The sequence below is a fragment of the Trichomycterus rosablanca genome, chromosome 18, assembly GCF_030014385.1.
Source record: "Trichomycterus rosablanca isolate fTriRos1 chromosome 18, fTriRos1.hap1, whole genome shotgun sequence".
Taxonomy (NCBI): Eukaryota; Metazoa; Chordata; class Actinopteri; order Siluriformes; family Trichomycteridae; genus Trichomycterus; species Trichomycterus rosablanca.
Window position 1 is genome coordinate 25,511,280 of NC_086005.1, and position 13,295 is coordinate 25,524,574.

Sequence of the window (13,295 nt, forward strand, 5' to 3'; positions counted from 1 at the left end):
AGTAGGGAGTCCAAACATTTCCAAATGCCACAGTTACAACGTTTTACATTATTTAAAAGTAACTACAATAGCCTTTCAATAATAACATTTGGCAAGGGTTACCTAAATGTTTGCTGTATGTTGTCTGTGAAACACCCTTTGTCAAGAAATTTGTACCCTTAACCCAACGTGTTCAGTTTGTTTGTTAATTTTAATTTAACAATGAACAGTCGCTTTGTTCAGTGCTCGGCTTGAGCGGTGCAGTAAAACGTCATCAAAGTGTGAATATGAGACGAATCTGCATTTGTGTGGAATAACCATCAGATTCACTCTGAAAGCTCCACATGTATTTGTGTTTATCTGGATTTTCCTCACTGTTTCATTTTTAAACTTGTGTTACAGCTCAATGTTCTGAGACGTTGTAAGAATCAGCTTTTTATTTTAGTGTTTTTATATTATATTTGTGTTATTTTTAGTGTACAAGTGTCAAAAACAATCCCATTATTTTAGATTAGCCTAAAAAATACATGCAGTCCCACAGGACCATGAAACGCATTAACAGGTTTCCCATATACATCCTTATATGGGAAACTCAATGTCTTTTAAACTCAACACCACTCCCAGAACCAATTGACGTTGAGTTTCTAAGGTTCCGCTGTATTCCATTGTAGCTTTTGGCTGGATATAGCTTGAGTAGAATACAGCCTAAAATGGATAGCCAGACTGTCCAGTCAATTACAGACATGAAAATAACGAACTTGCATTCCAATACTGGTACAAAGTTGGTCTTAGCTTTCTTTGAGACTAATTTGGGCTGTGTCAATTTACATCTATGTCAACATAAAATTTTAGTGGATCAACAAGCAGATGTGTTAAAATCAAGCCAATCCATTCATACAATGTTATAAATCTATGTGTATACCATAAAAAACTGCAAAAGCCATTCTGGACATACAGATGTACAAAGTGAATAAATGCACTCTTTGTTTATTAGACAAACAAGTGCTACACTTAAACACTGTCCACCACTGATGGCTGACAAACAGACATATAGTTCCTGATTGCAGTACTTTACTGTACCAGAAATCACAGACCAGCACTGGCACCGACATACACACACACACACACTGTTTTGATTAAAGCCTCTTTGTTTTGGTCTCAAGCACCCAACAGACATTCATATAAATTAGTGCTTACATTATTGCACCACCTCTCACAGAAGAAGCTCTAAGACGTCTTAGGCAGCAGTGGCAGTGGCATCGGCAGCTTTTGTTCGGATTGAAATGACACTGTGCGGTGTGTGTGCGGTTAGAAATGACCACAGGCCTCGCTCTGTTCCGACACAGAAAGAACCCTGCTGTGGCTTACACCATGCTCTGGGCAGAAGAACACACAGATGATATAAGACAGAAAATTTGACTCTGTCTACTCTGTCACCCCGAGCCATGAACACAGATGGAGAGGAGGGCGCTGTTCATCCACGTAGAGCTGAAAATAAGTGTGCAGGGCTGGGTCATTTCACAAGGAACGTTTTCCATGTTGGTATTATTGGTTTTAATATGCTTGTTTTCAATGCTGCTGATTTTAAAAGTTCTAAAAATTGTCCAATATCCATTAGATACTGATGTCATCTAACTAAACCAGTTGAACGTTAGGAAGATCTCTGCAATCTTAGGCATGATATATAACTGCAGGACTCCTTATGTTCATGTGCATTATACTGTATGTGCCTACACAGTCACAGCACCAATGAATAGAAATAGCAGAAGACAAGTAAAATGCAATCTGATATGAATTCAACATTTAATTTATATATACTGTATATATATATATATATATATATATATATATATATATATATATATACAGTGTATCACAAAAGTGAGTACACCCCTCACATTTCTGCAAATATTTCATTATATCTTTTCATGGGACAACACTATAGAAATAAAACTTGGATATAACTTAGAGTAGTCAGTGTACAACTTGTATAGCAGTGTAGCTTTACTGTCTTCTGAAAATAACTCAACACACAGCCATTAATGTCTAAATAGCTGCAACATAAGTGAGTACACCCCACAGTGAACATGTCCAAATTGTGCCCAAATGTGTCGTTGTCCCTCCCTGGTGTCATGTGTCAAGGTCCCAGGTGTAAATGGGGAGCAGGGCTGTTAAATTTGGTGTTTTGGGTACAATTCTCTCATACTGGCCACTGGATATTCAACATGGCACCTCATGGCAAAGAACTCTCTGAGGATGTGAGAAATAGAATTGTTGCTCTCCACAAAGATGGCCTGGGCTATAAGAAGATTGCTAACACCCTGAAACTGAGCTACAGCATGGTGGCCAAGGTCATACAGCGGTTTTCCAGGACAGGTTCCACTCGGAACAGGCTTCGCCAGGGTCGACCAAAGAAGTCGAGTCCACGTGTTCGGCGTCATATCCAGAGGTTGGCTTTAAAAAATAGACACATGAGTGCTGCCAGCATCGCTGCAGAGGCTGAAGACGTGGGAGGTCAGCCTGTCAGTGCTCAGACCATACGCCGCACACTGCATCAACTCGGTCTGCATGGTCGTCATCCCAGAAGGAAGCTGACGCACAAGAAAGCCCGCAAACAGTTTGCTGAAGACAAGCAGTCCAAGAACATGGATTACTGGAATGCCCTGTGGTCTGACGAGACCAAGATAAACTTGTTTGGCTCAGATGGTGTCCAGCATGTGTGGCGGCGCCCTGGTGAGAAGTACCAAGACAACTGTATCTTGCCTACAGTCAAGCATGGTGGTGGTAGCATCATGGTCTTGGGCTGCATGAGTGTTGCTGGCACTGGGGAGCTGCAGTTCATTGAGGGAAACATGAATTCCAACATGTACTGTGACATTCTGAAACAGAGCATGATCCCCTCCCTTCGAAAACTGGGCCTCATGGCAGTTTTCCAACAGGATAACGACCCCAAACACAACCTCCAAGATGACAACTGCCTTGCTGAGGAAGCTGAAGGTAAAGGTGATGGACTAAACCCAATTGAGCACCTGTGGCGCATCCTCAAGTGGAAGGTGGAGGAGTTCAAGGTGTCTAACATCCACCAGCTCCGTGATGTCATCATGGAGGAGTGGAAGAGGATTCCAGTAGCAACCTGTGCAGCTCTGGTGAATTCCATGCCCAGGAGGGTTAAGGCAGTGCTGGATAATAATGGTGGTCACACAAAATATTGACACTTTGGGCACAATTTGGACATGTTCACTGTGGGGTGTACTCACTTATGTTGCAGCTATTTAGACATTAATGGCTGTGTGTTGAGTTATTTTCAGAAGACAGTAAATCTACACTGCTATACAAGTTGTACACTGACTACTCTAAGTTATATCCAAGTTTCATGTCTATAGTGTTTTCCCATGAAAAGATATAATAAAAAATTTGCAGAAATGTGAGGGGTGTACTCACTTTTGTGATACACTGTATATATATATATTGTTTATGCATTTTCTCCCCTTTATCTCCCTTTTAGCGCGTCCAATTGCCCGATTGCGTCATGCTTCCTCTCTACCAATGCCAATCCCTGCTCTGATTGAGGAGAACAAAGCTAACCCATGCCCCCTCCGACATGTGGGCAGCATTCCATATACATCTTATCACCTACACTTTGACGAGTGCAGTGCAGCTCAGCGTTGTGTACAGAGAGACACCCTGAGAGCACTCTTTTCTCATCTCTGTGCAGGCGCCATCAATCAGCCAACAGAGATTGTAATTGCACCAGTCTTGGGAAAGAGACCCCATCCGGCTTAGTCCCGCCCATATCTGAACAACAGGCCAATCGTTGTTCATGTGGCCGCTCAGCCTTAGCCGGCAGGCAGAGCTGAGATGTTTAGAAAAACTTGATCAGAACATCTTATCCTGGTTAAGGTTGCAGTGGGTCTGGCACAATCCAGAAACACTGGGGAAAAGTCGGCAATTCTTCACACATTATCAATATTCACTATACCCGGATCTAGGTCATGATGGGTCTAGACTTTAACTTGGGAACACCGAGAATGAGGCAAGAACAAACCATGGACAAGAAGCCAATCTATCCAAAAGCATAACACACTCTTTTAGAAAGTAGAGAAATGAATGATAATTTTAGAAAAGGGAGGAGGGATGACACAATTGTGGAAATACACCCTGGAAAGAATGTGTCTGTCACATGGAATCACACACTCATTCACATCTGGAACCTAATGGCATGCATTTCTATAAAAAATCCTTTTCAGATATATCAGGAACACAGCAAAGACATACTGTAGTGATTTTCCCCATAAATGGTACCATATTTGTGCTATATTGTCCACCCCTAAGTGGATGTGCATGTACAAACATAACTGACAACATAATTGTGTTTGCTGGGTATGTGGATGGATGGATGTGTGTGTCGGTGTTTGAGAAAAAGATGGAAATGTTGTCCATTGAATCCTTATGCTTTTACAAAGCTTTCAACATCTAAGTGATAAACTAAGTTATAGCTTGAAACAAAGTGCCAGTCCATCCCCTGGCGCCACACACTCACCAATGTACACACTCCCTCAGAATTGACTGTCTTAGTTTTGGCATGTATGTTTTGGAATTGTATAAGAAAACCACCACCAAAAAATACCAGATTGTAAGGACATCTGTGATGAATCGAAAATGACTCAAAATATTTCGATGTAATAGGTTATTTTTCTATATTATCCACACCAAGTGTGTTTGTGTGTGTGTGTTTAGGAGAACATGAGTGCCTGGGTAGGTGGGTCGATAGGTGTGTAAGAGTGTGAATGTGTTTAGAGAGGTGGGGTGCAAAATGTGAGAAAAAAGATACTTTTTGATGTTTATTGGGGGTGGCAAGGTGGCGATCCGGGTCCTTTCTGTGTGGAGCATGTTCTCAATGTGTCTGTGTGGGTTTCCTCCAGGAGGTCCGGTTTCCTCCCACAGTCCAAAGACGTGCAAGTGAGGTGAACTGGAGATACTAAATACACAAGGCACTCTTATGTGGGGTCACAAAGCTTATTTTTTATCTAGGGATGAACCAAGACAAATAAAAACCTTGACATCCGTATATGAATTTTTATTCAAATGAATAAGTTAAATAATAAAGGACGTGATTAAAGTAAAATAATAATAAAAATAAGGATAAATAGGACAAGAAAAGACATTTGCGAGCTCAGTTCTCAGCAGGAATGTGAAGGAAAGCTGGACTTACTTTAAGACGGCGCTGTCTCCTTGTTTTACCGTGATGTTGTCCTTTAAATAGGAATCTCCGCTCCGAGCTGGAACTCCTGCGGGCAGAAGGAACAGCAGTCTCAGAGCCACCACTGCCAGGCATCTCCAGGGTACAACTATACACCCAGCTAAGCCCATTTTCCCTCTGGCGCCACGCAAACTTCACCAACTAAACCGTGAGCGCAAAAATCTGATCAAATCCGCTAAGTCGCGTTCAAATCTCCAACCAGACTGGGTTTATCCCGCATCAAAGTCGGATCAAATCGTCCCTGAATATCCCACCAAACTTGCGATCACTTCGCCTGCGTGCTGAACGTGAAGGAATGGCGCAGTCCGTAAAAATCTCCAAGAAATGAGCGCTCTTCTGCGATGCTCAGTTCTGCACAGAGTCGATCTCAGCAAACTGCAGCGCGCATCGTTCAACTCGATACGATCTATTTAACATCAAACACGCGGACTGATCCCGATAAAACACCCAACAGAAGCAGATTGCGGATTCTTGATCTTTTTCCCGCAGTTTGTTCAGTAGGAGAGGGTCGGAACCTGAGCAGCCGCTCGCTGATGTTCCTTCTACAGCCGAACTGGATGGCAAGCGAGGGCGCGCTCACGAAAGAAAGTGCGCGCAATCTCCAGCGACCGCGCACACGCACGCCACGCCGAACGCGCCTTAGAATCCACGCAGATATACTGTATAATAAACATCACACGTTTAGCACTCTTATGTCCAGATTATAATGGTTAATGTCATGTTTTACAAACACTGGAAACTTTTTAATAGACGACTCACAAAGTTAAACCGAACAGCGATTTAAACTGTCCTCTAAGGACGGGTAATTAAATTGGGTCAATGTTAGATATTGCAAAAAGTACAAACCCTAAAACAAGCAGCGTGCACCAGGAGGTATACAGTTTTTAACATCCTGTAAGAGGCACGATTAAAGGTTTTCACCCAATTAGGTTATCATTTATCAAAAGTCTTATCTCACGTGACTTGGTTTAGGTTATCAGTCATTATTTTGTCAGTCTGCTCAAAAATAATCACAGCCCCCAAGTGGTAATTAATTACATATTAATCAGTTATTTTTTCATAAAACAATAACATGATTTCATAAAAAAAACCATTGTGCTTATTGTCTTAATATGTTAATGAAGGAAAGAAGAAGGAAATCCTTCCAAGTGAAGGGAGGAGAATGTGCCCACCAGATGCATCCAAAGACCAACAACCCCAAGACCTGCACTGTAAAAAGGAGACTGTGAAATGTACAGTAACTTGCTGGCAGCAATTAGCCGGTAAGTTGCTGTAATACATTTTACAGTACACATACTGCAAATTTAATTACAGTAACTATAAAGTACTGTAATATTTATTACAGTAATAATCACAGTACTGTAGCTCTTATTACAGTAATTTCACATTACTGTAACCTATTACAGCAGTAATCACTTTACTGTAATTGTTATCACAGTAATGCAGTCTTTTAATTACAGCAAATATCAGACTACTTTAAAGGCATTACAGCATTTAACACTAAAATAATATTCGAAAAATAACTATACACTGTAAAAATTAAGACACTTTGTAACAAAAAATTATTTATTGAATTTCAACATTTTAAAACATGTTTTTGATAATACATAGATAAGTAAATAAATAAATTCATATTTTTGTAAACACTGCTGTTCTAAACAAAACCATAAAAATGTGCAAGTGCTTTGTTTTACAATTGCTAGAATCCACATCTTGGGCTAAAGTTTTCTTTCCTGCACTGTAAAGATAAAACAAGGAATTACTGTTACTGCTGTAGAAATTTATATACAAGACTGGAGACTATGACAGTTTTGTTAATTCCTAACCTCCCATTAGAGATATTACATTAATAAACACATTCTGCTATTAAAAATGTGCTGTTTAAAATTCTTACCTGTTTTGGTAATGTTATGCACGCTGGCTCTCTAGTGTATCACTTTTGGCTAGACCATTAGCTAGTTGTTTATCAACTGGCCGATTAGTTCTATGTTTAGCGAGCTAGCTTGCTTTCTGTCTTAATAGTGTTTTAAAAGAGTAGGTGACTATTATCAAGTAATTCTAATTTCTGTACCTGTTACTGATGATATAAAGATGTCTTTCTGTCTGAGTGCTAAAAAAAACTAATATTTGTGTTAGATATAATGCAAACTGTACTATTACCAAAGACGGATTATTGTTTAAACTGACAGAAAAAGAAAAATCCCGCATAAACTTACCGTATTGTGATTCACAGCAGATAAGTAATATGCTTACTGTAGAATTCGCCCACCACTGAATCTTGACCATGATCCTTTGCAGATCTACAGTAAAATGCTGTGTACAGGTTCTACAGTAAGAATTTTATCATTCTACAGTAGTAATACTGTAAAAACTACAGAAATTTGTTACAGTGTGTGGATGATGTCCACTATGATAAAATTGATCACTTCCTAGTTTTTACTGATGAGGACAGATGCAGGTTCTGCCCAGATGGACAGACAACCATCTCCAGAAATGTCAGAACTGTGGTGTCCACCTGTGCATGGTCACCGGAAAGAGCCAACGCAACTGCTTTCAAAAATTCCACAAGAAAAATGTGTTTGAATTACTTACATAATTTGCATCACAGAATTTGGCAGAACGTCACATGCAGTTATTAACTAATCCAATTAAACTCCTACATTTAACAACTTATTTCCATTATTTTTTTTAAATAAATAAATCATTTTGTAACATACAACTTTGCCACTCAATTGCATTGATAAATTTGTGCATGGGAAATATTTTAATATAAACAACACATTTGCATTGAACCAGCAACCTTCTAAGTACTAGTCCCGTACCTTAACAACTGCCCTAGAACAATGTAAGCTTCATCACCTCATTTCTTTCAGTAATATTTAAATAATAAAGCACCACCAAAGTTACAAAATCTCCCATTAAAGAAGGCTAATTCACGAGTGTGGAGGATATCAGAATAAAACACTTTCAGTCAGATTAAGCAGGTTATCTTCTAATTTTCTCCAGGTTGTTTCTCTTTTACAATGACGAACAGGCCTGGGGAGGAAATTGTGCGAGATAAGACTTAATTAAAATATATACCGATCTTCAAAAGGTTCAGTAATCCTGGTCCTAATTCAAAGACTTTTGTTAAATTAAAACCTTGAGCTGACCTAAGCAAGAAATAGATACTTTCTGTTAATTAGAGGTGTGAATTCCCATGTTGGAGATTGAATTTTACTGCAGAGAAAACAGCAATGTAAGAAATATAAAAGCAAAAGCGGGTGCAGAATGTTTTTCCTATTGAATCTTCTGTATAACATCATTTCAGATTTATTCACTCGTTTAGTCCTTTTAAGGTCAGTGATGGGTACATACAGTAAGTTGTTTACAGCCATAATACAGTTCATCTTACTTGCTTTTAAAGATCGATTAGATGAATCATTATGTAGCACACAGGCCAGATTTTTATCATCTCTGTGAGGGAGGAATACGGAATGCGGAGCAGCTCTGGTGAACGTCAATATCAAAAGATTTAAATGCCAAAGTATTAAACTGTGCACGCAGCCACTGGGTGAAGTATAACCAGAGCTGAGAGACCGCTGTGTTCATGTGAGGAAAACATTCAAGCGCTTTAAATGAAGAAAGAATTTCTTTTCACTCGTCACTCAGGACAAGCTGAATGCTGAATGTCTGGGCTGGATAGGATGCTGCGGGCTATTCTGTAATTGCAGTGACATTATGTAGAATCATTGATGAAGCCGTCTGTAACGGGATTGTTCAACTGCAATCCTTGAAGACCAGAACATTAAAGTTTAGTGCTTTTCCTGTTCAAACACATTTAATTCAGGGGAGCTTCTCTGGTCTCCCAAACTACGTTTTGTCATGAAAACAAACGCGAGAAGTGACGAAAGGTTTAATGATACCACGTCCAAAAAAAGTTTGTGCGCTGATGTGCAGTGTAAAATCAGTAAGAAAAAATAAATGAATCTGAGTGGATTTGGCAACGCAGCCAGCTTGGCTTGTTCTATAGTGTGTTGGAGGTTGATAAATATTTTTTGCAATGCAACGTGGTGTTTTGTAGAGAACAATAAGGTCAAAAATACTGTCAAACTTGTGTGTTCTTATGTATTCTGATATAAACTATATTATTCCCGTCTCACCTTTTTACAACTCCTCCCCTGTGTTTTCCCTCACACCGTATCTAGCGTTCTCATTGGCTGTTCGACATAGCACTCATTGCCAGTCGGGCAACTCAGATCCAGATTTTTGACAAGCTAAAAATCTCTCTTCGGAGCCGCTCGAATTGAGTTGTTGAGTAGTTCACACATAGAGAATGAGCCAAGTTTTTGATCGCCGAGCAAACGCGGAGTTGCTCCCGAGCCGGCAAATCTAGCACCAACCGGTCGGTGAGCAAAAATCAGGGCAAAAATCGTGTAGTGTGAACTAGGCATTAACCGCTTAAACTTACCAAAAGTATCCACACATAAAAATACATCCCAAAAGTTTGTTAATACGGTGTAGCACTTCAGCACAATGTGACAGCTGTGGCCCAAATGTTATCTGACGTGTCAAATATTGCACTCATTACACATTAATTTAATATCTAATATGATCATAATTTATATAAACGCACTGTAAATCCTTTATTTAACCTCGAGGTCAGATGCAATTTAAAACAGAATACGAGACCATCATCTAGAAACGCTGGCGTTCAAATCTGCAGTAATTGAGGATTTACTTGCTTGCTGGTGTTCATGCTGTACAGAGAGTTAAGGCTGCTCAGTTGAGGCGAATACATTTTACTCTGCACTTACACACTGTCATCGCACTAAAACAGCCCATTTAACCAAATTCACCGCTGGAGTCGCTCATTTTAACGAAAATATGAGCAATGCTGGAAATGTCAATTATCATTCAGGGTGGTTATGCAGGCCGTTTAGAGCTAGATTGAGATGATAAAGTAGCTGCCTGCTCAGCCTTCTCATAATGAGTTTGGACACTCAGGAACATTATACATCAGGGAACGCACTGCCACTAGAACAGCAGACTGAGTTTATATCATGTGTGCTATAATTCACTCATTTACTGTCTGTTTTAGCACTGCTTTATAATCGTTATTATAATAGGACAGCAAGAAGGGCCGGGTTCAGTTCTCTGGCCGGGCAGCCAGGGTCTTATCTGTATGGAGTTTGCATGTTCTTCCTGTGTGGGTTTCCTCTGGGTGCTTCAGTTTACTACCACAAGTCCAAAGACATACAAATCAGGGCAATTAGAGCTACTAAAATTGCCCTAAGTGTGTGTCAATGTGTATGTATGTATGAGGACAGTGGTTAAGGTACTGGACTAGTAATCAAAACGTCACTGCCAGGTTGTCATTGTTGGGCCCTTGAGCAAGGCCCTTAACCCTCAATTGCTTATACAGTATACTGTCACATAACTGTAAGACGCTTAGAATAAAAAGCATCTGCTGAATGGCATGTGTGTGTGTATGCCCTGTGATAGACTGGCAACCTATCCAGGGTGTATCCTGCCTTTTGCCTAATAAATCGGACCCACCACGACCCTGACCAGGATAAAGTGGTGGTAAAACAGACAGTTAATTAATGAATACTATTACTACTACTAGTACTACCACTAGGTGGAACAGTGTAGCCTATCGGTTAAGGTACTGGACTAGTAATCAGAATGTCTCTGGTTTAAGCCCCACCACTGCCAGGTTGCTGCTGTTGGGCCCCTGAGTAAGGCCCTTAACCCTCAATTGCTTAGACTGTGTACTGTCCTAGTAATGTAAGTCGCTTTGGATAAAAAGCATCTGCTAAATGCTGAAAATGTAAAATGTAAATGTACTACTACTTATAATAACAATAATAATAATAATAATAATAATAATAAATCAAATGTGCTTTTGCCGCACTGTTTAATTCAAACTGATTAATTTAAATTAAATTTTAATTTGAACTGATAAAATCTGTGTTTATAACAGAAGAACAGAAACAGCCTACTTTCAGTTTTTAATCATATTAGTTCTGTCTTTCTGAAGGTTCTTTCTGTGAATGTTATTTAAATTACATTTCATAAGAGCTTGAATCATTTCACCCCTCCTGAGTCCGACTACATTTCACAGCACCTAAGGGACGGCGACAACACTAATGTGTTTTATCCTCTATTAAAGACCGTAGTAGCTATTAAAAGACCTAATGATCAGAGGGTTACTGCAGCTACCCTGATTGTTAGCAGAGACGTGTCCAAACCATCAGTACTGAAATCAATGTTTCGATAGTAAGGAAAACAAGCAAGCGCACTTACAGTATAACGTTTATTTAACATATTTCACTTGTTGCGTTGCGGCTTCACGTACAGTTGAGCTTTATGCTGATTACACAGTGTGGCATTTCTAAAAATATGTTAACACCTGACCATCAGAAGCATAAGCAGGTCCATCACTTGCTGCTGTAACAGCCTCCACTCTTGTATGCAATCTTTCCAAAAGATTTAAAAGTGGGGAAATTTGTGCACATTTAATAAAAACAGGAGTATTTGTGATATCAAGCACTGATGTGACTGATAATAAGGATTACCTGTTTGGGACACTGTTAGGTTACAGTATTTAACCAACATTACATGGAACATATTAAGAGCTTTCAGAGACTCAGTGCCAGGTTTAAATATGTATAAAAAATCTTTCAGACTCTAAATACATTAATTGTCAGTATGAATAAACTGAATACACTGAATTAGTTTATTTTCACTAAATGCTTCATCCTGGTCAAGGTCACAGCAATGTACTGCAGGGATGAACACGATTCTTCAAAAAAAATGAATTTATTTATTTATTTGTTTATTTGGTTACATTCATGACAGGACACAAGTTTAATGTAAAACACAGTCATGAACAATTTTGTATCTCCAATTCACCTCACTTGCACGCAGGAAACCAAAGCTCCCGGAAAAAACCCACACAGTCACAGGGAGAACATGCAAACTTCACACAGAAAGGACCCAGACCACTCCACCTGGGAATCAAACCCAGGACCTTCTTGCTGGTAAATAATGGTAAAGATTACTGTGTGACATGCTGGTGCAAAATCGTTCATATGTGATCATCTGGTTAGATTTCTGATAATTAAACTAATAATTGACCATTTGAGCTGGTCATGGATGGTGGTGTTAAAAGAGACCACTCTAGTTGGAATAGAAATGTTTCATCAGTCAGAATAACTTAATGATCTGCACTGTTCATTTGAGCTTTATGCTAATTATACTATGCGGCGTTTCTAAAAATTCATTAACACCCGACTATCATGAGTTGGTTAGACATCCCATTCTAAAACCATGAGTATTAATGTAGATTTCCTCCATCACTTGCTGCTATAACAGCCTCCACTCTTGTCTGAAAGCTTTCAATTTAGAAGTAGGGGGAAATCTGTGCACATTTAATAAAAACAGAAATATTTGTGATATCAGACACTGATGGCAGGATAATTTTGTAATCTGCACTGATCATTTTCTCTACTGAAACTCAAACTGTATAAACAACTGTATCAACATCAACAAACTGCCACCCAGAACACAAACATGTTCTTAAACTTAGTTGTTTCAGTAAATTAGATGAAATTGAATTGAATTGAATGGGTTGCAGATGTCTCAAGAAAGTATGATCATGTGAACCATGCTGTGTTCACTATAAAAACAATAGAAATGATGTTGATTGATGTTAATCAAAAACACGACTGCAGCATGGCTCTATAAAATACTGTTGAACAAGTTCGCAAAACATCTGGATGTTCTTTAGTGCTTCCAGGACGTGTTTGTAGACGTTTGGAGAGGGAAGAAAGCACTGTACACCAATACCAAATCCCCACTAGGCTTCAATGAGGGTCTTAACAGTTTTCAGACTTTACTTATTGTTATTGTGTTTGATATGTAAATGTCATCTATTCCACTACTACTGGCAAATTATTTTCTTTTGCAGACTCCTGATAGAGTAAATGCATGACTTTTATCCTACAGAAGAGACCAGACCTCGTATTGCAGCACATTGTGAATTGCTTTGACTTTTAATTTCCTCTGCTGA

At 39.3% G+C, this 13,295-nt stretch overlaps 1 protein-coding gene across 2 annotated transcripts in view; it reads right to left on the reverse strand.

Moving 5' to 3' along the window:
- The window catches only part of opcml (opioid binding protein/cell adhesion molecule-like), a 187,176-nt gene that overhangs the window by 106,800 nt on the left and 67,081 nt on the right, over window positions 1–13,295 (reverse strand). Inside the window, exon 2 of one of the 2 annotated variants that reach the window (XM_063013829.1) lies at window positions 5,192–5,267. In XM_063013829.1, coding sequence (XP_062869899.1) covers window positions 5,192–5,267 — 76 coding nt within the window. Of the gene's footprint in view, window positions 1–5,191; window positions 5,597–13,295 lie in introns of those variants that run through there. The other variant, XM_063013828.1, reaches the window with a different exon arrangement.